The 23,845-nt window shown below is 57.3% G+C and overlaps 1 protein-coding gene across 2 annotated transcripts; it reads right to left on the bottom strand.

The window, feature by feature from the left end:
• Positions 1-1,588: 1,588 nt before the first annotated feature.
• NPC1L1 (NPC1 like intracellular cholesterol transporter 1) lies at positions 1,589-21,753 on the bottom strand. Of its 2 annotated transcripts, none has more exons than XM_064575547.1 (19): positions 21,031-21,753; positions 16,306-17,834; positions 14,176-14,276; positions 12,277-12,449; positions 12,010-12,138; positions 11,598-11,780; positions 11,021-11,135; positions 10,768-10,895; positions 10,242-10,379; positions 9,956-10,045; positions 5,022-5,212; positions 4,736-4,860; positions 4,134-4,260; positions 3,999-4,054; positions 3,125-3,275; positions 2,793-3,024; positions 2,592-2,705; positions 2,352-2,514; positions 1,589-2,046 (listed from the first exon to the last, which is right to left on the bottom strand). In XM_064575547.1, exons 2-19 carry the CDS (start codon positions 17,322-17,324, stop codon positions 1,853-1,855), a joined length of 3,429 nt encoding a protein of 1,142 aa, XP_064431617.1. In that variant the 5' UTR covers positions 17,325-17,834; positions 21,031-21,753; the 3' UTR covers positions 1,589-1,852. The 2 variants fall into 2 exon arrangements, with proteins under 2 accessions (XP_064431617.1, XP_045721117.1); XM_045865161.3 differs by lacking the exon at positions 21,031-21,753 and adding an exon at positions 18,712-19,065.
• Between the last annotated feature and the right edge of the window lie 2,092 nt (positions 21,754-23,845).

Here is a 23,845-nt window from a genome sequence, read left to right as displayed (position 1 = left end):
GTAACTACCGAGGAGACACCTGACGGACATGAACTTGGCCAGGCGACAGGAGTCCATGCTGGCCGTGGGAAATCGGGGATAGCCTGCACCCTTTACATGATCTGCTGAGAAGGACGCTCCACCTCGTGGTGTCTCGGCCAAAACCCATAACTTCAGTCTACTTAGGAGAAACACACCAGACAAACCTCATTTGAGGGACATTCTACCAAATGCCTGACCAGTCCTCCTGGAAACTGTCAAGGTCATCTCAAACAAGGAAAGTCTGACAAACTGCCACAGCTAAGAGCCTAAGTAGACATAACAACTAAATGTCACGTGCTGTCCTGCGTGCGATCCTGGGACAGAAAGAGGGATGCCAGGTAGACTCTAAGGAAATCTAAATGAAGCATGGACTTGAGTAGTCGTTATCAATACTGGTTTATGAACAGTGCATTGATGAATGTACTAGGCTAATATAATATGTTAATCAGGTAAAATGGGTGTGAGGTCTACAGGAACTCTCTGTACTATCTTTGCAATTTTTCTGTAAATCTATAACTATTCTAAAATTTTAAAAAGTTTGCTTTTTTAAAATGTATTTTAAAAAAAGGTAATCATCCATAATCCTACCCTTTCCCCCAAAGAGCAAGTGGGATGGGGCGCCTGGGTGGCTCAGTTGGTTAAGCAACTGCCGTCGGCTCAGGTCATGATCCTGGAGTCCCGGGATCGAGTCCCACATCAGGCTCCCTGCTCAGCAGGGAGTCTGCTTCTCCCTCTGACCCTCCCCCCTCTCATGTGCTCTCTCTCATTCTCTCTCTCTCAAATAAATAAATAAAATCTTTAAAAAAAAAAAAAAGCAAGTGGGATGTACTGTGTTGGTGTTGGTCCAGGGAGGGAGGCCCCCTCATCCGCTGCTGGTGGGGATGTGAAGAGGGGAGCAGCTCTGGGGATTCGCTTTGTCTCTACCCATACATTACCTCGCCAACACCGCCTCCAGGTAGCTCTCCCGCATATACACCAGGAGACCTGTAAATACATGCTAAGCCTCATAGAGGCTCCTGCTCTGTACCTGAAATCCCAAAGGTGAGATCAATTTCAGGAATTAGGTTTTTAGAAAAGTAATACGATGCTTACGCTGTTTGAGATCATACACCCTATCAGGGCCTGCGCCTGCACACAATGTAATCAGACTCATCAACGTGCCCAAATATCTGGCCACTCCCATCAAGGACAGCAAAGGGCATAAATACCCCATTCATGAAGCATATAAATAGACACATCCTGTCTGGTCACTTTTTGCCACCAAATGAGTTTGTCCCAAACTAACAAAGGAAAAAGAAGACAAACTAGATTTTCAGAGATTTGGGGATTTGGGAATTCCATACGAGTGATTATCGAGGTGTAGTGGAAAAGTAATTGGGGGCATTGTGCCCACCAGCAGAGGAAGGGATAAAACCACTGTGTTGGTTCACGGGGAATCCAGTGGGGCCACCGCGACCACTGGGCAAGGTCTACAGGTCTCCCGTGAGTAAATCTAACATGTGTAGCCTGGGAAACGCGCTGCAAAAGTGGACGCCAAGTATGATTCCATTTATGAAACATTTTAAAATGTGAAATAATACTATATATTGTTTACATATAGATATATGGAATTAAAGTTTAAAAACTTGCAGGAGGAAGACACACGCCAAGTTCGAGAGACAGGAACAGGTCACCCCCCAGCTGCCGCTTGCCGCCTTCAGCATAATCATGTCCTCATGGGTACAACCCGGTGGCCAGAGAAGGTCCCACCACAGGCACCCCCGTGGGGACAGCCTCTCCCAGACCCTGTGGGGAGGACAGGTGAAGGGAACCCGAGTGGCCCGCGGTGTCATCAGAACTTGTGTCCACTGCGGGGCAGAGAACTGTCAAGGCCACTCTTGGCGGGATGTTCGAAGCTGTAGTTGACGTAGGTGCTGCTGGCCGTGGACGTCGCGCCCGGGTGGCTCGGGCAGGAGGCCACCCTGGCCCTGGCAGCCTCTTCCATCTGCTTCTGCTCCAGCACTAGAGCCGCGTTGACATCAGGCCCTGCAGGGGAACAGCCACAGAGGACCGCGGTCAGGGCGGCCATGTGCTGAGCAGGAGGCTCGTCCCTGCCCTGAGTCTGTCAGCGGGAGGAGGAATAGCCTCTCTTAGCAAGGAGGTCTTGCTGGGGGCCGCCACCGGACGTTCCAGGAAGAAAGGAGAGAGGGGTTCCCAGGCAGGCGGGGATCTGCTCTGCAAGACAGATGTGGGGGGCGATAGGAGGGGCGGGGCCGCTGTGTGGGAGGCGCCCTGCTGGGCGCAGGGGTGCGGAAGGCCCTGCCCCCATGCGCAGGCGCCTGGGCACTCACCCAGGTAGCTGAGGACCACTGGCAGGAAGACCAGGCCGTGCAGAAGGCCCAGCACAGTGATGAGGAGGTTGAGGCGGAAGAAGAAGATCTGGATGAGCTGCGCCTTGGCCAGGCCCAGGACGAGGATGCCGGGCAGGTTGGTCATGGCCACGCCAGCGAACACCTGCGGGTCACAGGCAGGCGTGAGGCCGGGCACGGGACGACGGGCGGAGGGGGTAGGGGGGCGGTGGGCCCACTCACCGCGCTGCCCATGAAGACGGTGGCCTCCTTGGCCCTCTCCAGCCGGGTGGGCTGGGTGCTGACGGCAAAAGCACGGGTGATGTGCGACACGAACTCCACGGAGATGCCCACCGCCTGGGGGCAGAGAGGAGCGTTAGGCGTGCAAGGGCCGGAGCGCGGGGTCTCCGGAAGGCAGCAGAGTGTCGGGTGAGGACGGGTTACCGTGACCAGGTTGATGAGGGACACGGCGTTGTAGCTGATGCCCCACAGGGCCATGAAGCCCACAGTGTCCACGAGGATCATGATGATGGAGAACAGGTTGAGGAGGCCCGAGCGCAGATCCATGCCCAGCAGCAGGCAGCAGACGATGAAGGTGGGCAGCAGGCAGATGGCCAGCATGAAGAGGCCCTCGGGGACCACGTTCAAGTACTGCTCGTAGAACACGTTGGTGATCCTGCGGGGGGGCGGAGCGCTGTCACCGCTGGGGCGCGTGGCCTCCGTGTCGGGCTCGGAGCGCCCCGGGGACCCTCTCCGCTCCCGCCGCCGGGCCTCACGTGTAGGGGAAAACCTCGAAGGCCGGGTCGGTGCCCGGCACCTGCCGCAGGTGGGCAGTGATGTTGGCCGCCAGCGCGCGTGACGCCCGCAGAGCTTCCGTGTAATCCTGCGAGTTCCGCAGCGGCTTGTGGTAGGCCATGAACCGCGAGGCTGCGCCCGCGGGGGGAAGAGGAACAGAGGAAGGGCAAGGTCAGAGTCCGCTGCAGGCACCCTCAGACCCTGGGCACACCCGACTGCGATCAGGGTTGGGAGGCCACCCCGATGGAATATTCCGTGTGAGCAAGCGGGGTTCACACTGCAGCCCTGCAGGCGGTCCTACCCCCGCGGGAGCCCCGGGTCCAGCCTGCCTCTGCCGGGTGCACCCTAAAGACACTGCCCAGATAAACGCAGATGCTGTGCTCTAGGGTCTCAAAACACGCATTGGATTTTTCAAATTAAGTCAATTACTTTTCCAGTGTGCATCTTCCTAGAGGGAAGGTCCAGAAGGGAGAGAGAAATGCAGGAGCGGTTCAGCTGATAGGGTGACCGCAGGGCAGGGGCAATCGTCATCCGTTTAGCCAGCTGCCCACATCTGTGGTGATTTGTGCATGTGAGTAAGGAGTGTGGCTGACCCCCCCAGCCCTGGAAGAGTCCAAGAGTGTCTCACTGACTGAGGATTTGGGGGTGGGGATAAGGAAGCAGGGCAGACGGGTGAAGTCTGAGAACGGGGAACTGGGTAACATAGCCTCTGAGGACAGGGCCAGGACAGGTGGAAGACTCCCCATGAAGGAGGAAGGGGAGAAGATTGCAGATTGAGAGGCTCTTCCCCGGGCCTTGTGGTGACCCCCAGGGCAGCTAACTCTGACCTTCCCTGCCGGGTGAGGCCACACTTACCTAAAATCTGGCCATTGGGTCCCAAATGCACGGAGGTGTTATACGCGGCCAATCCCCTGCAAGGCCGGAGCAAAGGCTTAATCAGGGACCTCGGCCACCCTCGCAGACCGTCTGTGCTTCCCACCCCAGGCTTACCCTTTGGGACACTGGATGTTGGGCGGGTCACTGAGGAACCAGGGAAGGTACTTGTGAAACTGCTCCTCTGAGGGCCGGATAGGGCCCAGTGTGAAGTCCATGCAGCTCTTCAAGCAGGTCAGGGAGTCTGCAAAGACAGCGGGGGCTCTGGGCAGTGCCCCCGCCCTGGGCTGGGCAGCCCTCCATCCCCATCCAGGTCCCCAGGCACTGCCGCCCCCAAAACATGCAGCACGCGTGTGGCACGTGTGCTCTGGAGGAGGAGGGGGTCCCCTCTAGGTCATGGAAACCACCAGCAACTATAGCAGGTGAGGAAGCCAAGTGTAGGGCAAAGAAATGACCCCCTTCGGCCTCCCCACTCCACTGACAAATGCAGCTACTCTGGGGCCAGAGCCACATGCTACACTCGGCTCGCCCCCTTCCACCACCCGTGAGATCACAACTCGGGGGTGCTCACCCCCACACGTGCCCCAAGCCTGTGCCCCCACCCTCACTGACCCTGCGAGAGTGCGGGAGGGGCTAAGAGGGCCTAGCCATGCTCCCCTCGCTTGCCTCAGTTTCCCCAAGCGGTGGTAGGCCGGGAGCCCCCAGAGGCCCTGACTCACTGACGGTCGAGGGGCAGAATTCGCCTTTATGAACACCAAAGGCATAAAGGCGGCAGCAGGAGGATGGCGTCAGCCAGTCGATGAAGTCATCCACCCAGGAGGAGGCGGGGATGGCCAGGTAAGACCTGAGGGTCAGGGGAGAGGACGCTGGGGGGGGGGGGCAGGACCTGCTGGGCAGGCAGTGAGTCCTTCCCGGGGCCCGCCCCCCTCCTCCCCAGGCACAGGGCAGTGGGAGGACAGGTGGGTGAGGTCAAGGAGTCCGGAAGGGGGGGTGGGGGGCACTCACTCCTCGGGGAACTCGGTGGCATACTGTATCTTCTGGGTTAAGGAGTAGCTGTCGCATCCCGCACTAGAGCAAATGGCATTCATACCCGCCTCGCTGGAGAAGTTGTAGCCCCCCGTGGTGACAAAGTAGACTGGAGCCCCCACCTCAAAGTAGCGGTTCAGATTGAAGAAATAGTCCAGCAGGTATGAGTCCTGAGAAGACGGAGTAGAAGGTACCAGGCATCCATCCCCCCACCTGTGCCAGACACCCCTGCGCCAGAAGCACCTGTCTGATAGACACAGTTTGGAGCTCTGGGGTCTGCCGAGAGCTTGCAGCTCCCAGGGAAAGGCCCGGGAGCTGAATAGTGGTCAATGCCAATTGCCTTCAGCTCTCAGCATGGTACCGGCTGCCCGGCCACACGCAGGCACTTTGCACGCAGCTTGTGGGGCCCAGCGTGGGACAGGAGGACCCCGGCCCCTAAAGATCACGGGTTTGCACTCTGATTGCTGAGCACTGCTCCGATCTCAGTGGTGCAGAGTCGGGCTGCTGCCGTCAGCCCCCTCCCTCCTCAAGCTGGCATGCCTGCTGAGATGTTTAAGTGACTAGTGACAGGTTTATTAATTTTCCTCACCATGTTTTCCCTTTTCCCCCTTTTGGCAGGCAGACGTAGAAGGAATGGGACATTCAGAAGCAATCACAAATACAAGAGAAGTCACCGCACGTTACGGTACCGGGGAAAGGCTCAGGCTCAGAAAAGATCTGGTAAGTCTTTAATTTTATGCCTCAGGCTAATCTCCAGGACAGAGACACCAGCAACAATCACATTTCTTTTTTTAAAGCAAACCCCCTGGGAAGGGGGAGAATCTGATCTTTAGAGATCAGACACGATAAGACTCAACATTTCTCAACAACAACCATCCCAGACACTCATCAGACAGACACTTTAAAACACCTGCCTTAGGGATGCTCAAAGGGCATCCAGACAAAGCCAAGAAAAGAAAGTATGGACAAAATGGAATGATCAACCAATAGAAAACATAAAACAGAATCCAGAAAGGAATTTTGGAGCTGGAAAGTACGAGGACTACATGAAAAATTCTGGCCATAGATTACATAATCTTACATACATGAAACTCTAAAATTCCACCCCAAACCCCTTAAAACAAGTAAATAAATTGAGCAAGGTTGCAAGTTACAAGATCAACACATAAAAATCAGTTGCATTTCTATACACGAGCACTGACTAACCCAAACAGGAAACTAGGGAAAGCCTAGTTACAATAGCATAAAAAGAATAAGGTACTTAGGAATTAATGTCACCCAAGGGGTGAATGGACTACACGCTGCCAACCACACAGCATCGCCGAAAGAAATTAAAGAACACACAAATAAGCAGGAAGACATCTGCGTTCGTGGGCAAGAAAACTGATTATTGTCCGCTAGAGAGTCTCCAGATTCAGTGCAATCCTGTCCAGATCCCAATGACCTTTCTTGCAGAAATAGAAAAATCCATCCTAAAATCCACAAGGGACTCCAAATAGCCCAAACAATCTTTAAAAGAAGAATAAAGTTGGAGGACTCAGGGCGCCTGGGTGGCTCAGTCAGTTGGGAGTCCAACTCTTGATTTTGGCTCAGGTCGTGATCTCAGGGTCGTGGGATCCAGCCCTCCATTGGGCTCCACACTCAATGGGCACTCTGCTTGGGATTCTCCCTCTCCCTCTGCTCTTCCCCACACTCACTCGCTCTCTCTCAAATAAATAAATAAATAATTTTTTTTTAAAAGTTGGAGGACTCACATTTCCTGATTTCAAAACTTGCCACAAAAATACAGTAATCAAAGCAGTGAGGTGCCAACACGAAGACAGATACATAGACCAACCAAATGGAAGAGCAAGCCCAGACATAAACCCAGGCATATATGGCGACATGGAATTTGACAAAGGAGCCCAGGCCATTCAGTGGGGAAAGGAAGTCTCCTCAACAGATGGTGCTGGGACAATGGGACATCCACACAAAAAAGAATGAAGTTGGACCTTCAAAAATATACACAACTACAGCAGCAATGTCTACAAGAGCCAGACTGTGGAAAGAGCTCAGATGTCCTTCGACAGATGAATGGATAAAGAAGATGTGGTACATACATACAATGGAATATTATGCAGCCATCAAAAAGAATGAAATCTTACCACTTGCAACAACATGGATGGAACTGGAGGATATTATGCTAAATGAAGTAAGTCAATCAGAGAAAGACAAATACCATATGATCTCACTCATATGTGGATTATAAGAAACAAAACAAAGGATCATGGGGGAAGGGAGCGAAAAATAAAACAAGATGAAATCAGAGAGGGAGACAAACCATAAGAGACTCTTAACTCTAGAAATCAAACTGAGGGGGCGCCTGGGTGGCTCAGTCGTTAAGCGTCTGCCTTCGGCTCAGGTCATGATCCTGGGATCAAGCCCCGCATTGGGCTCCCTGCTCAGCGGGAAGCCTGCTTCTCCCTCTCCCACTCCTGCTGCTTGTGTTCCCTCTCTCACTGTATCTCTCTCTGTCAAATAAACAAAATAAAATCTTTAAAAAAAAAAGAAATCAAAGTGAGGGTTGCTGGAAGGGAGGTGCGTGGGGTGATGGAGTAACTGGGTAATAGGCATTAAGAAGGGCATGTGATATAATGAGCCCTGGGTATCATATGCAACTGATGAATCACTGAACTCTACCTCTGAAAGTAATAATACACTGTATATTAACCAAATTGACCTTAAATTTAAAAAAAATTAATATATACATATATGTTATATATGTGTATATAATTACATATACATAATTTTGGTTATATGCTATTAAATGATTATCAAAATATCTATATCTCTTTACAAATATAGATATATACTCTTTTTAATGTGTTATCTCATTTATGTAAGTACATTTTCTTCTGTGATTAACTTTTACTAATGTAAAACTTGCTTTGATTTCTGTGTGCCTCATTCTAGTCAGATAATGAAGTGACTATGCAATCTAGGAGAAAAACAACTATATAAGGAAGTGTTTGTGACACAGGTATGATAATTTTTTACATTAAAAATATAATCACAATAAAAAAATTATACACAACTATGGGGCACCTGGGTGGCTTGGTCAGTTGAGCATCTGACTCTTGACCTCAGGTCAGGTCTTGATCTCGGGGTTATGAGTTCAAGCCCCATGCTGGGTTCCACACTGGGTTTGGAGCCTACTTAAAAAAAGAAAAAGGAAAGAGGGTGCCTGGGTGGCTCAGTCGTTAAGCGTCTGCCTTTGGCTCAGGTCATGATCCCAGGGTCCTGGGATCAAGTCCCACATCGGGCTCCCTCCTCGAGGGGAAGCCTGCTTCTCCCTCTCCCACTCCTGCTGCTTGTGTTTCTGCTCTCACTATCTCTGTCTCTGTCAAATAAATAAATAAAATCTTAAAAAAAAAAAAGGAAAGAAAAAAATATACATAACTATGTACAAAAATTAACTCAAAATGGATCTAACACTTAAGAGTTGAATTTGTAATACCCTTAGAGGAAACACAGGAGAAAAGCTTCAAGATACTGGATTTGGTGATTATTTCTTGAATGACACCAAAAGCCCAGTTAACAAACAGGAAAATAGGCAAATTGTACTTGATGAAAATGAAAACTTTTTTTTAAAGATTTTATTTTTAAGTCATTGCTACACCCAATGTGGGGCCTGAACTCATGACCTGAGATCAAGAGTCACATGCTCTTCCCACTAAGCCAGCCAGGCACCACAAAACTTAAAAACTTTTGTTTATCAGAGCACACTACCAAGAGAGTAGAAAGGCAACCAATAGAAATGAAGAAAAATCTGCAAATCATGTATCTGATAAGGGATTACTACCCAGAATATCTAGAGAACTCCCAAAATTCAACAAAGAAACAAAACAACAACAACAAAAAAGCAAGCTGTTTCAAAAATGGGCAAAACACTTGAACAGACATTTCTCCAAAGAAGACACACAAATGGCCAATGAGCACATGAAAAGATGCTCGACATCACTGCTCATCAGGGATAGCAGATCAAAACCTCACTGAGATGCCACTTCACACCCGTCAGGACAGCTGCCATTGAAACGGAAAAAGAAAAAAGCCAGAAACAACAAGTGTTGGCATGGACAGGGAGACATCGGACCCCTAGAGAGCCATAGAGGGGATCATAAAACAGAACAGCTGCGTGGAAAACAGTATGGGGGTCCTCAAAAAACTAAAATTAGAATTATGATCTGATCCAGCAGTTCCACCTCTGGGAACACATCCAAAAGCAGGTTCTGGAAGAGACAGATGTGCACCCATGTTCACGGCACCCTCATTCCCAGCCGCTCAGACCCAGAAGGATCCCATGTCCGTAGCAGACAAATGATGGATAAACAAAATGTGGGGTATGTGTATGAAAATCCTCAGCCTGGAAGAGGAAGGACACCCTGACACCTACTCCAGCGTGGATGAACCTGGAAGATGTGATGCTGAGTGGAATGAGCCACACCCACAGGACACACGGTAGGGTTCCCATTCTGGGAGGTGCTGAGAGACGTCCAATCCACAGAGACGGAGAGGAGACGGTGGGCACCAGCGCGGGGGGGACCACAGGGGGGTTGGTGGGGGTCCACAGGCAGGTGGGATCATCCTCGATGCTGTCCTCCTCAGATCCTACACGTGCTCTAGCCCCTCACATCTCTCTTCCACCCACGAGGCTCTCCAACTCCTCCAGCCACAGAGGTCTTGCCTTCCACAGAGCCCCATGGGGCCTGGGCATTCGTGAACTGATTCAGCTTCCCTCCCCAGGTCAGCACCGTGAACAGCCCTGTACCGCCCGCCAAGCCCCTGGCCCCTGCCCTGCACCAGCCGTGTGTGCTGACCCTCCTGAACGCCAGGGGAGTGAGGCCACTAACTAGAGGTCACCAGGCGCGGCTCACCTTGGGCAGGGCCAGCTCCTGATCCAGTCCCACGCTGATGTGGCACATGAAATAGAGCCCCACTCCAAACAGGCCCATGAACAGCAGCGGCTGAGGAGGGAGGGGGATATTCTGGAGCTGGGCAGACTTGAATCCCAGCTGCCCCTGTGCTTGAGTCCCGGGGCCCGGGCAAGCTGTCGACCCCTTCGCAGGCAGGCAGGACCAGGCGCCAGGCTGAGCAGACCCTCCCACTCCCGCTGCCCCAGGGGTGGGAGGACCCCCAAGCCGGGCCTCCCGCCTCACTCACCACGACCACGCGCGTGACCCGGTGCAGCAGGAATGGGACATAGAACTTCCAGAAGAATCGGAGCAGGAGCCCCTCGCTTTGGTCAGGTGGGGGCAGCTTCGGGGCGCCAATGCAGGGGCAGACATCCAACCGGGAGGCCTAGAGGGAAGCAGTCCCTCCGGGAGGCCCCAAAGCAGCCCCGGGCACTGCCTCCCCCCACCGCCCCCCGCGGAAGTGCCTCGCAAGGGGACGTGCCAGAGTGCTGTGTTGTTTGTTTTTCTATCTTGATGAAACTCCTCTAAACTTTGCACTGTCGCAGAAACGCTCGCTCCCCGTCAACATCTCACTTCCACTTTTTTCTCAACCTTTTGTACTTTGCAGGTGTGATCATATTCCCCTAAATCACCTTTTCTCTGGGGCCCTGGGGGCTTCGTGGCCCACACATCCCAGCACGCTGTCCCTGCATCCAGCCCCACTCTCTGAGCCCTGCCCCCCATCCCCGCAGAGATGAGGCCGGGCAGGGCCCTGGGTCCTGCACCACCCCTACCTCCTGCCTCCTGCTGTCCAGAGAAAACAGGGCCACGAAGGCGGACACCTGGAGCAGGAAGTCAAGGACGATCGCAAAGCCGGAGGTCAGGGCAAAAGTTCTCACAGCTGGCATGGGGGTCAAGGCCCCTGGGGGTGCAGGGGTGAGTCTCAGGGCGAGGCGTCTGCTCAGAGCAGCGGAGGGAAGGGGGCTGCCCACACCCAGTGCCCCCAGCCCTCCTGTGGCCTGGAGGGGAAGGGCTGCCCAGGCTCACCGAGAAAGAAGCAGATGGCCTCAGACAGGCTGCAGAGCAGCATGCTGGGGGCCACTCTGCCCAGCGCGCGGCCGATGTGCTCCTCTCGCCGCTCTCCGGGCCTCCGAGGCAGCCTCTGAGCGGGGACATCAGGGACAGGGTCCAGAGCCAGCCATGGGCAGGGAGCTGGCCCATGCCCGTGCTCACCCCCGTCAGGAGCAGACCCCGCGAACGCTCTGCTCTCTGCCTCGTCCACTTCGCGGGGTCTGGCCCAGAGACATGCTTGGCGCGTTTGGGGATGTCCATAGCCTGCTTATTCCAACATATCCCCGGGTCCCTCAATGTCCACCGACAGGAGAGCCTAACTCAACTTGGACTGTGCGTCCGTGGCATGCCACGGAGGAGGCTGTGACGCTCATAGAGGGCATGACGGCCCGAGGGAGAGGGAGTGCAGGGGACACATGCGCTATGAAGATGACCCGGAACCCTCCAATCTCTATGGGAACCTGGGACGTGCATGCACGAGCAGAGCTGGCCAGAAGCCCGGGGGGTGCAGGGCCGCCCCAGCGAGAGGGGGAGACCCCCCCCGCCCTCTTACCTGGTACTCCAGAACAAAGATGAAGATGTTGTCGGCCCCCACGGCAAGCACCAGGAAAGGCACCACCTGAAGGATCACCAGGGAGGAGGGCACGCCCAGGTAGCAGAAGAAGCCCATGGCCGCCGTGACTGCGCCCAGCACCACCGCCACCCCGCCCAGGCCCAGCGTGACCTTGGAGTCCACCTGCAATGGGACCAGGCTCAGCCTCCGGGCTGCACCCCACGGGAGCCTGCGCCTCTCCCGCAGCATGCCTTGTGGGGTGTTCTAAAGCTCAGCTCTGCGTCTGCTCCAGGGCGGCCTGTCCGAGGGCAGGACACCCCCAAGAAGCATTACCCCTTGGGGAGCCCCTGCGGGGAAGGTTCCGATGTCCGGACAAGCCACCCCGCCGTGCCCCCGCCCCCCGAGTTCTCACCAGCACTCGGCGCCAGCTGGAGTATCTGCCCAGGGCCAGGGAGATGTACAGGAAGATGACGATGTAGCTGACCCCAAAGATGGGCAGGTCCTGGGCCGTGGTGCGGTTGATCTCGTCCTCCAGGGAGCGCTGCGGATGCACAGCCCAACAGCACTGACCCAGGGGCTCCCTGAGCCCCAGCGGGGCTGCGGGAGGGGGAGGAACCCACCCGAGGCCCCCCCACCGGGCCCCCCCCCCCCCCGCAGAGCCAGGGACCCTGAAACCTACCTCCGCCATGAATGCGACCTGGAACCTGCCAGCTGAATGCTGCTGGAAGGCTTTCACGTGCTCCAAGAAGGCCGCCTCCCAGAGCTTGACCTGCGCCAGCCGGGGGTCCCCAGGGGCATAGTTGTTGAGGGAGAAGGTCAGGATCAGGGCCTCTGCCTCAGAGTAGTCCTTCCCTGGGACGAGAAATGCTCAGCCACCCTCCTTCCTCACCCCTGCTCCCCTCCGCGACGCCAGCCCCATCCCTGCCCCCCCCAACTCCAGCCCATCCCTGCTCCCCTCCCCCACTCCAGCCTCACCCCTGCTCTCCTCCCCACTCCAGCCCATCCCTGCTCCCCTCCCCCACTCCAGCCCATCCCTGCTCTCCTCCCCACTCCAGCCTCACCCCTGCTCCCCTCCCCCACTCCAGCCTCATCCCTGCCTCCCCCAACTCCAGCCCCATCCTTGCTCCCCTCCCCCAGTCCAGCCCCATCCCTGCCTCCTCCCACTCCAGCCTCACCTCTGCTCCCCTCCCCCACTCCAGCCCATCCCTGCTCCCCTCCCCCACTCCAGCCCATCCCTGCTCCCCTCCCCCACTCCAGCCCCATCCCTGCTCTCCTCCCCACTCCAGCCTCACCCCTGCTCCCCTCCCCCACTCCAGCCTCATCCCTGCCTCCCCCAACTCCAGCCCCATCCCTGCCCCCCCAACTCCAGCCCCATCCCTGCTCCCCTCCCCCACTCCAGCCTCACCCCTGCTCCCCTCCCCCACTCCAGCCCATCCCTGCTCCCCTCCCCCACTCCAGCCCATCCCTGCTCTCCTCCCCACTCCAGCCTCACCCCTGCCTCCCCCCAACTCCAGCCCCATCCCTGCTCCCCTCCCCACTCCAGCACATCCCTGCTCCCCTCCCCCACTCCAGCCTCACCCCTGCTCCCCTCCCCGACTCCAGCCCCATCCCTGCCTCCCCCCCAACTCCAGCCCCATCCCTGCTCTCCTCCCCACTCCAGCCTCACCCCTGCTCCCCTCCCCCACTCCAGCCTCATCCCTGCCTCCCCCCAACTCCAGCCCCATCCCTGCTCCCCTCCCCCACTCCAGCCCCATCCCTGCTCTCCTCCCCACTCCAGCCTCACCCCTGCTCCCCTCCCCCACTCCAGCCCCATCCCTGCTCTCCTCCCCACTCCAGCCCATCCCTGCTCCCCTCCCCCACTCCAGCCCATCCCTGCTCTCCCCCCCAACTCCAGCCTCACCTCTGCTCCCCTCCCCCACTCCAGCCTCATCCCTGCCTCCCCCCAACTCCAGCCCCATCCCTGCTCCCCTCCCCCACTCCAGCCTCATCCCTGCCTCCCCCCAACTCCAGCCCCATCCCTGCTCCCCTCCCCCAGTCCAGCCCCATCCCTGCCTCCTCCCACTCCAGCCTCACCCCTGCTCCCCTCCCCCACTCCAGCCTCATCCCTGCCTCCCCCAGTCCAGCCCCATCCCTGCCTCCTCCCACTCCAGCCTCACCCCTGCTCCCCTCCCCTACTCCAGCCTCATCCCTGCCTTCCCCCCAACTCCAGCCCCATCCCTGCTCCCCTCCCCCACTCTAGCTCCATCCCTGCCTCCCCCACTCCAGCCTCACCACTGCTCCCCCCCCACCCCAGCCTCACCCCTGCTCCCCTCACCAACCTTCCGTATCCAAGTCATTGTCTAACCCCTCCACCTGACTTCCCTTTCTCAGCCAATGGCAGGGCCTGTGAACCCAGGCACAGACCAGAGGACCTGAGCAGGCTGGGAGAAGCTGAAGGAGATGGCAGGTCTGCGGCCCCCGCCAGCCCCCACCAAACCTGGCCACCCCCAAGCAGCAAGAGCCCATCACTATTCCCTCCCGCCACTGCCCCTGCCCCATACTGCCCCCTTGCTGGCCTCCCCTGGGGCCACCGGCTTACCTCTGTAGCCCCCCACGGCAAGGAAGGGGAAGACCGGGCCCCCGTAGTCAGCCATGCAGCTCAGGGCTAGGGCCGTGCCGTCCTTGAAGGTGAGCGGGGCACTGGGGACAGAAGGAAGGACCTTTCCTGTCCCTGTGCCCATTGCCAGGCCCGGCATCCAGCCCCAGGCTGTTAGCACCAGCACCTGACCCCAGGGTCAGAACCATTTCTCTCAACAGGATTTCGTGCGGCCCAACCCACAGTGGACCCTCTCCCCGCACACCTGCCCGAGGCTCCGGGCTCAGGGCCGCAGCCCAGACGAGGTGGGTGGGCATCACATACACGGCCCCCTGGGGGACGCCAGGACTTCGCCCCTGGAGTCAGCACAAGACAGCTGCCTGGGCCTCGAGCTGCTCAGCCTCTTCCCTGGCCGGCCTGGAACCCTCCAGGCCCTGAGTTCAGATCCTTCTTTCTGTGGACAGGTGACCAGCCCGGGACCTCGGGCACGTCTCCACTGAGCCTTCCTGCAAGCACACCTTGGGCACCTGGACAAAGTGCTCTTTGCGAGTGACCACGTCGGTCACCAGCTGTCCTGGGCGTGCTGGTTTCCCTGTGACCTGGAGCAGCTCACTCCACCCCTGGGCCCATTTTCCTGTCTCGAATGGGGATCATCAGTCCACCCAATAGCCGTTGTGAGCATCCAAAATCAAAATAAAGCCAACATGAGGACTAGACCTGGGACCAGAGCTTCCTCCCTGACCCGCTAGTTCTGAGGGCCAGCTGGGGCCGAGGCACAAACTCTGGGAAGTGGCCCAAACCGTGGGCTTTCCCGAGGGGCAGAGCCCTGGGTCTCTCTCCTCTAATCCAGTGGTTCTCAGTGTGGCGTCAGGGCCCAGGGTCTGCAAGGCCAAACTTATTTTCATGGTGACACTACGATGCTTTTTGCCTTTCCCCCCTCACTTGCCCTCGGATATAAGGGGTACAGACGGTTTACCAACATGGCTTCAGACTCCATATTGCAACTAACATCTAGAAGACAACCACCGCTGACTGGCGTGGTATTAAAAGCTAACCCCAGGGCGCCTGGGTGGCTCAGATGGTTAAGCGTCTGCCTTCGGCTCAGGTCATGATGCCAGGGTCCCGGGATCGAGTCCCACATCGGGCTCCCTGCTCAGCGGGGAGCCTGCTTCTCCCTCTGCCTCTCTCTCTCTCTCTGTCTCTCATGAATGAATAAATAAAATCTTTAAAAAAAAAAAAAAGCTAACCCCAGGTATGTCGAAGGCTGTCGCAACACGCCTCCCTCGTCTGGCCACACAGGGGCGAGGCCAAGTGTTCTCACTTGCCTCCGACCGACAGACCACACGCAGATGCCAGGATCCAGCTGTCTTCTATTAAGCGAGACACTATGCTACCTCTGTGGGCATGCAATGGGCTCATGACTGTGATTTGTAAAGAACGAATACAGATTTCCTCATTTCTCAGTTTTGCTTTCTCGTGTGGGAGGTGTCAGTAGATAGAACCTGTGTTCTATCTGTCTAGAGCTCTGTGGGGACTTGGGTCTCTCCAGACGCTGAGGACCTCTGCCTGCTGCAGCCTCCGAGAGCCTCGGCCACTGCCTGCCCACCTGCTGCCCTCCAGGCCGTGGTGGCCTGGGAGTCCTCACTCCCAGCCCCAAGGCCCAGAGGCCTCGTTAGGAGCCTGGCCCCCACCGCGGCAGAGCGGAGGCTGCTGGGGACCGAACCCAGAAAGCACCAGGCTGCGTGGCCACCTCCTGCACAGGGGGCACCCAGCCCAGGCGCGCGGAGCCTGAGGCGAGCCCCGGCCCCTGCCCTGGCCCGAGAGCACCTCGCGGGGCACCCTGCTGGCCTCAGGGGCCCGCACAGAAGCCCACCACGTGTGGGGCCGTCACATTGCTCTGTAACACACACAGCAAGGACATGCAAGGGGGCCGCTGCCGAGTCCGAGTGGAGTCGGAACCGGGGAGGCCGAGAGGGCCCCGCGCGAGTCTGCGCCCGCGAGTGGGGCCCGTGGGGGAGGCTTGGGGGGGAGAGGGCGTGGTGCAGCCCGAGACCGGGACACCGAGACGCGGAGCCACGCGGGAGCCCTGGCGCCCACGGCAGCCCCGGCTGGAGCGGGCCGCGGGGCACTCACTTGGCACAGTAGAGGAAGTGGTCCCTCCAGTCCACCTGGGAGGTCCGCCCCAGGAGCGTCTGGTTGGCCGTGAGCAGCAAGCGCGTGCGGTTGTTCTGGAAATACTGCAGGAGGCTGTTGACACAGCAGTCGGGGAGATTGGCGTTGCGCGGGTTGAGGGGCGCGAAGCAGACGTCCTGCAGCGAGATGTTGCGCTGCTCCGCGGGCGACCACACCTGCAGGTGCTGCAGCGTCTCCTGCAGGTCCAGGAGCTCCAGCAGGATGTCCGAGGCCAGGATCCCGCTGAAGTTCTTGGGCCCAAGCAGCAGGGAGTCGTAGTGGTAGCTGGGCTGGTTGGGGGCCCTCAGGATCACCTGGTTGGTCCGGAAGAAGGGGTCGAAATGCTGGTCGTGGAACGCCTTCTCACTGCGGGCCTGGCTGCTGGGGGCCGACCACAGCTCCACGGGGTCCGTGGTCAGCTCCACAAAGGCCAGGCCTCCCGACAAGGCCACCACCACGGCGATGCACAGGGAGAGGATGGTCAGCGGCCACGAGGCCACCCACGTGCCCCAGCCCTGGAAGCACTGGCTAAGGACGGTGTGGGTGGAGAGGCTGAGCCTGTCAGACAGGCTTACGCCTGCCTTGGGGTCCGGCATCTTGTCCCGGCGGCGGGCCGAGGCCAGGCGGGTCCCCACCAGGAAGGCGGTGAGCAGGGCGAGTGCGGAGCAGAGGATGACGACGAGGGCCAGCCCGCCCGCCATCCGGCCCAGGTAGAAGGTGGCGTCCAGGGCCTGGGGCCGGGCGATGACCGGGCAGGACGTGGCGCAGTCCTGGCAGGAGCAGGCCGCCGTGCCGTTCCCCTGGGACTCGTTGCAGGGCCTGATGTCCGTGTTCAGAGGCTGCATCCCGCTCCCGGGGGCCTGGCCCGGCTCCAGCAGGTGGAAGATGATGTCCAAGGGGGCCAGGCCGTTCCCTGTGTCCCCCTGGAAATCGAGCCAGCGCTGAGCGTTGCAGAGGGCGGAGCCGTAGACGCCGCACATGGTGCCCACGGCCAGCGTGGCGGCCGAGGGGATGCGCACCCGGCTGCAGGAGTCGTAGGTCCGCTGGGCGAAGCTGCTCTGGTAGAAAGCCTCGTAGGCCACCACGGCCGGGGGCCGGCCGCCCCCGCCCCCCGCCACGCGGGTCACGTTGACGAAGAGGCTCTGGTCGGGGCTGCAGGTGTTGTGGCAGTGTAGGTTCACGAAATTGTCGGTGCAGGCAGGGCAGCGGGTGAGGAGGGCCTTGGTGACCGCCAGGCTCACCTCCAGGGACAGCAGCTGCTTAGGAGAGCAGCAGGCGTAGGTGGTTTTGGGGCCCGAGTAGAGGCGGGGGCAGATGCGCTGCAGGAGGGCCAGGTGGTGGCCTGTGATGTGGACGGCAGGCGTGTTGGACAGGCAGGACACGTTCGACAGAGGGGCCAGGCCCCCGGACAGCTCCGGGTTCTTCCCACACTCGTCGTAGAAAGCGCAGTAGCCGGGCTGGTGGATCGGCGTGTACAACGCGCCCTGGGCCTAGGGGGCAGGGCGGCGTCATCACGGGGCCCCAGCACCAGGCAGCGCCTCGGGAGGTGGCGGGCAGTGCGGGCGGGAGGACCCGTGGCCGGGGCACGCGTGGGTGGACCGCTGGGGGGCCCAGGGAGAGGTGGGGTGCCTCCCGCCACATCTGGGGCAATGGGTGGGCAGGCACAGCCGGGCCGTCATCCTGGGTGGCAGGGGTCACTGGAGAGGGAGGTGCCCGGACAGACCTGCATTTAGCAAGGTCATGGCGGAGGGTGAGGAGAACAGGGTGGGCTGGGAGACCCCTGGAGGCGGCGGCGTGGTCCTGCTGGGACACGGTGGCCCCTGACGGGTCGGGGGCTGAGTCCAAGTGGCCCTGAGCCCTTGGGGCATGGTGGCTTCGAAGGTCCCGCCGTCTGCAGGAGCCGCAGCCCATACCCGGAGGCCCAGGGCCCCTCTTGGAGATTCTGTGCAGAGCTTCCCCTGCCCTCACCTGCTTGGGGCCGAAAGCCTTCGCCCGTCCTCCCGGACGTGCGAGTGACGGAGAAACTCGAGGCAAGAGCCCCAGAACTCCCCCGGCCTCCAGATGCTAAATCCTCGTCAGGTGATCCCCCTGAGCCCACCCCACAGCATCCCAGGACAGGACCCTCCCTCATCCCTGCGCTCCCGCCTCAGGCCAGGACGTCCACGGCGCACCAGCGATGGGAGGCACTCCGTCATCCCTGGTCCCCGGGACCCCCACCCCGCACCCCTGCTGGGGCCACCTGGGATCCCTCATCCGTCCACAGACCAGCGCCTCAGACTCCAGGCCCTCCTCGCCGGCCATGCAGCCCCCGGCACAGCACCCCCCCAGGCAGGCGGTGGTGGAGGGGCCCCCAGCACCCGCACTCACCAAGTGCAGGACCAGTGCCCACAGCAGCCAGCCCCTCAGGCCGGCCTCCGCCATCCCGGTGCAGGGGAAGGGGTCCGAGGGCAGTGGGGCTAGGCCACGGGGACAGCCGGGGACAGCCAAGGGCTGGCTCCTGGAGACACACCGTGCTTGTCTGGGTGGCTCATGCACTGAAACTGGGGGTGCACAGCTAGGCAGCCTCCCCGTTACGGACAGCCTGGCCTGACTCGGCTGGGACCAATGGGGCTGAGCCTCACACCTCCCAGGGCTCCCAGCTAGTTAATGATCCACCTTCTCCTGCCCTCCTGCCTTTGTCCCACTCTCTCGATGAGCCTCCTGGTGAGGTGCTGGGGTCTCCCCTTGGCCCACTTCCCAAAGCAAGAGCTGGCCCTCCGAACCCCCCGCCCCCACCCTGCCCACCCTCACCCCGCCCAGCCTCAGACCCCCTCTGCCCAGTCCTCTCTTGAGACCACGCCAGCTGTGCTTGGGACACACCCTTGCACTGTTAACCTTAGCAACAGTTGTTAATTAATATTAACAACCTGATAACAGAGGGGACAGTTAGGGGCGGAGTGACCACTGACAAATCTCCTCCTCTGGGTGGGGGGGAAGATCAGCCCCCCGAGGCCTGACAGTGCCCAGAGACCCCAGAGGCGAGAGCCAGGGCCTCCTCTGCCCGCCCGGCTCTCCCACCCTGTCCCCCTCCCTCCTGTCCCGGGCCAGGCCTGTCCCCGCCAACCCTGCAGGGGCAGTGAAACTGGGAGCCCCACACAAACAGCGCAGGTGCATGGTACTCGCCTTCTGCTCCCTCCCTTGGGCTCTCCCTATCACCGGATGGACCAGACCTTGGCCCCCACGCCGAGGCTGAGCTGATAAGGGAGCCTGCGGGGAGCACCTTCTGTGTGGCCGCCTACCCAAGGCAACTGCTATCTCTCAGATCCTGTGTCTCATGGACCCTGGCCGGACTCAGAAGAGCCACCCCAGACGTGCCAGGGAAGACAGAAGCCGAGGGGGACTCAGGCCCACCCTGAGTCAGCTCTGAGTCAGCCGCGGGTGGGGAGAAGAGTCAAGGGCCCAGGGCTGCCTGTGTGTCACCATCCGGTCCCCTCTGGGCCCTGCCCCCATACACCTGGCTGGCCCATGCGGAGACTCCAGCCCCCACTCAGGGTTTCCGTCCCCGCTCCAGGATCTTCCCCCTGAAGCAGAGCCTGAGATGGGGATTTCACTGCACATAGTTTATCACAGGGGATCCCAGATGGCCCCAGCGTGGGGGCGGGGATGAGCCAGGGGATGGAAAGAAGCCTGTGTGGTCTCCGGGGTCTTAGCGGAGACTCAGCCAGGCTGAAGCAGCAGCTGGCCCCTGAGCAGAAGATGGACGTGCTCCCATCCCACACAAGTCTGTGTGCCTCCCGCCGGGCCGTGCCCTGCAGAGCAACAGATCCAGCTCCTGGAGCCAGAGGCCAGTTGGTGCCAGTAGGTCATTATGATGCCTTAGTTTTGGGTTTGTAACTTTGTGCCCAACTGTAGTTCCTCGATCTTGCATTGGTTCAGACCCGAGATCCTAGAGAGGAGACCAGCGTGCCCATGGGCGCCAGGCTTATGCCCCAAGTGCACAGCTCACAGTGTAGGGGGAAGGGCTCCGACGATTGACGCCCGGGACTGAAATGCTTTCCGCTGACACCAGCAATCCCCAAGCGCCCCAGTCAGCAGCCTCGCCTTCACGGTGCGCGGTCTCTGTTGTCAGACTGGAGGCCTCAGTTTCCCTTTTCCTTCGTGACGAGGGACATGGGGTATGCCCGCTCCGGCCCAGGGAGGAGTGAACGGGAGCCAGTCTCCCAGCTCAGGAGACGGCGGGCAGAGAAGCCTGCTGGGGTCCAGGTTGGCGGATGCTGGGCAGTCTGCCCCAGGCAAGCCCTGCCCCCTCCTGGGGGGGGGCCTTCGGAGAGTCCGAAGTCGGGGCTGAGAGGTAGGGGTCAGGCTGTGGCGCTCAGCCAGAGGCGGCCTGGGCACGACACCTGGCTGGGTCTGCGTCTGACCGGCCCGGGTGCGCTGTGGGGACTCCCTGGGCGCCAGACCGCAGGGTGAGATTTCGGGTCTGGAACTCTGATGCTACTTGCCGAAGGCCTGTGTCCACAGTGCCGGCAAGAGATGCTTCTTTGCCCTCCCAGCCTCCTTTGCAGCTGCCGGTGGCCCCGTGATCTGGTTCTGGACAGTGTGAAGACTTTTTTTTTTTTAAATAAGTGTCATTTTTTTGGGGAGCAGTCTTCTGTTTACAGGAGTTCCCACACACTCCGTCATGTGCCCACAGCCCCCAGTACTAACCTCTTGTGTTAGTGGGGCGTATTTGCCAAAATCGTCCTTGTCTTTCTTGTGACCGGCTTATTGCACCGAACAGAAGGTCCTCACGCTTCATCCCTGCTGGAGTGGGCATCAGAAATTCCTTTCCTGGGGCGCCTGGGTGGCTCAGTCGTTAAGCATCTGCCTTCGGCTCAGGTCATGATCCCAGGGTTTTGGGATCGAGCCCCGCATCGGGCTCCCTGCTCCGCGGGAAGCCTGCTTCTCCCTCTCCCACTCACCCTGCTTGTGTTCCCTCTCTCGCTGTGTCTCTCTCTCTGTCAAATAAATAAAATCTTTAAAAAGAAAAAAAAGAGGGCGCCTGGGTGGCTCAGATGGTTAAGCGTCTGCCTTCGGCTCAGGTCATGATCCCAGGGTCCTGGGATCGAGTCCCGCATCGGGCTCCCTGCTCCTTGGGAGCCTGCTTCTCCCTCTGCCTCTCTCTCTCTCTCTCTCTCTCTCTCTGTCATGAATAAATAAATAAAATCTTAAAAAAAAAAAAAAAAGAAAAGAAATTCCTCTAAGGCTGAATGCTAGTCCGTGGCATGGACAGACCACGTGGTGCTGATGGACGCCTGGGCGCTTCCACTGTTTCACTGCTGTGAATAATGTCACAACCATGGGTGTGCAGCTTGCCTTCCAGACCCTGCTGCAGATCTCTGGGGTATGTATCTAGCCGTGGGATTGCCAGGTCAATTGGCAACTCTATTTTTAGCTTTTTGGGGAGCCAGCATACCGTGTCCCCCAGCGGCTGCACCCCTTCCCACCCCCACCTTTCCCACCTTCCACAGGCGCCTTGCTGCTGTTTTGGTGGTGCCATCCTAATGTTCTCATCTGCAGTTCCCTGATGATCAGCGATGTTGAGCGTCTTTCATGTGCTCACTGGCCATTCATACATCTTCCCTGGAGAAATGTCTATTCAAGATCCTTGTCCATTTTGTAATCAGACTGGGTGTTTTGTTCGATTGTTTCTTGCTGGTGCATTTAGGTGTTGTCTATAAAATCTGGATATTGATCCTTTATCAGGTATGTGGCTTGCAAATGTTTTCTCCTGTAGGTTGCCTTTTTATGCTGTTGACAGTGACCTTGGATGCACAAAGCTTTAGAACTTGCGCGACATCAAATTTGCTGATTTGCTGTGTCTTTGATGTCATAGCCAATGACTCACCGACAAATCCCATGGCCCGAAGTTTTTGCCCTGGTTTCTTCTAAGAGTTTATAGTTTTATCTCTTATTTTTTGTAAGTAGGACCCATGCCTAATGTGGGGCTTGAACTCACGATCCTGACACTGAGAGTTACGTGCTCCAGCGACTGAGCCAGCCGGGCGCTCCTACAATCTATGATCCAGTTTGAGTTAATTTTTGTATATGGTGTTAGTAAGGGTCCAACTTCATTATTTCACAAAATGGATATCCACTTTTCCAAACATTTCATGAAAAGACTGTCCTCTCTCCATTGAACAGTCTTGGCACCCTTGTCAAAGGTCATTTAACCGTATATGCAAGGGTTTGCTTAGAGGCTGCTTATTCTGTGCCATCCCACTGGTCCCTAAGACCGTCTTATGCACCATTGTCTTCATTGCTGTATTTTTTCTAGAGAGGGAGAGAACAGGGGGAGGGGCAGAGGGAGAGAATCTAAAGCAGACTCCACACCCAGGACAGAGCCCGATGCAGGGCTTGATCTCAAGACCCTGAGATCATGATCTGAGCCAAAATCAAGAGTCAGATGCTTAACTGACTGAGCCCCTGATTACTTTTATTTTGTGGTAAGTTTTGAAGTCAGGAAATGTGATGCCTTCCAACTTTGTTCTTTTCTCAAGAATTTGTTGTTGTTTTTTTTACTCTTTGAGGTCCCTTAAGATTCCAATACGAATTTTAGGATAGATTTTTCCATTTCTGCAAACAATGACATTAGGATTTTGATAGAGATTGCATTAAATCAGTAGCTCACTTTGGATAATAACAATATCAGCTATTCCAACCTGTCCATGAACATGGTGTTCTGTTCCAGTTACATCTCCTTTAATTTCTTTCAGCAATGTTTTCTCATTTTCAGTGTACAGATCTTTCACTTCCTTGGTGCAGTTAATTCCTAAGTATTTTATTCATTTTGGTGCTATTGCAAATGGAATTTTTTCCTCAATTTCCTTATCAGTTTTTTCATTGTTCTTGTATAGAAATGCAACTGGCTTTTGTGTGTTGACTTTGCAACTTTGCTAAATAAATTTGTTTATTTGGGTTTTTTTTCTTTCAAAGATTTTATTTATTTGACAGAGAGAGACACAGCGAGAGAGGGAACACAAGCAGGGGGAGTGGGAGAGGGAGAAGCAGGCTTCCCGCCCAGCAGGGAGCCCGACGCGGGGCTCGATCCCAGGACTCTGGGATCAGGACCCGAGCCAAAGGCAGACGTTTAACAACTGAGCCACCCAGGTGCCCCATAAATTTATTTGTTCTAACAGGTATTTGTGTGAAGTCTTTAGGGTTTTTATACATATAAGACCATTTCATCTGCAAACAGAAACCATCTTACTTCTTCCTTTCCAATTTGGATACCTTTTTCTTCTTCTTCTCCCCTAACTGTTCTGGCTGTACTACACTCGATGGGAGTGGTGACGTGGGCATCCCTATCTTATTTTTGATCTTAGAGGAAAATCTCTCAGTCTCACACCGAGTACGACGTTTGCTGTGGGTTGTTTGTAGATGACTTTTATTATGTTGAGATATTCCTTCTACTCATAGTCTTTTGAGTATTTTTATCATGAAAGCATGTTGGATTTTGTCAAATGCTTTTCTCCATCAACTG

The sequence above is a fragment of the Mirounga angustirostris genome, unplaced genomic scaffold (assembly GCF_029215605.1).
Source record: "Mirounga angustirostris isolate CCGP_5_RB_7025 unplaced genomic scaffold, mMirAng1.0.hap1 SCAF_12, whole genome shotgun sequence".
Classification (NCBI taxonomy): Eukaryota; Metazoa; Chordata; class Mammalia; order Carnivora; family Phocidae; genus Mirounga; species Mirounga angustirostris.
The sequence above is the reverse complement of the archived record's forward strand: the minus strand, read 5'-3'. Positions and strand labels throughout refer to the sequence as shown.

What these genes read in the sequence shown, in the direction of transcription:
- NPC1L1 (XM_045865161.3), bottom strand. Translation starts at nt 18,765, where the DNA reads ATGGCGGAGGCCGGCCTGAGGGGCTGGCTGCTGTGGGCACTGGTCCTG. An exon ending in TGCCGTGGGGGGCTACAGAG is followed by an intron (nt 12,450 to 14,175) that starts GTAAGCCGGTGG and finishes TTCTCGTCCCAG; the next exon opens with GGAAGGACTACTCTGAGGCA. An exon ending in CCAGCTGGCGCCGAGTGCTG is followed by an intron (nt 11,781 to 12,009) that starts GTGAGAACTCGG and finishes GTCCCATTGCAG; the next exon opens with GTGGACTCCAAGGTCACGCT.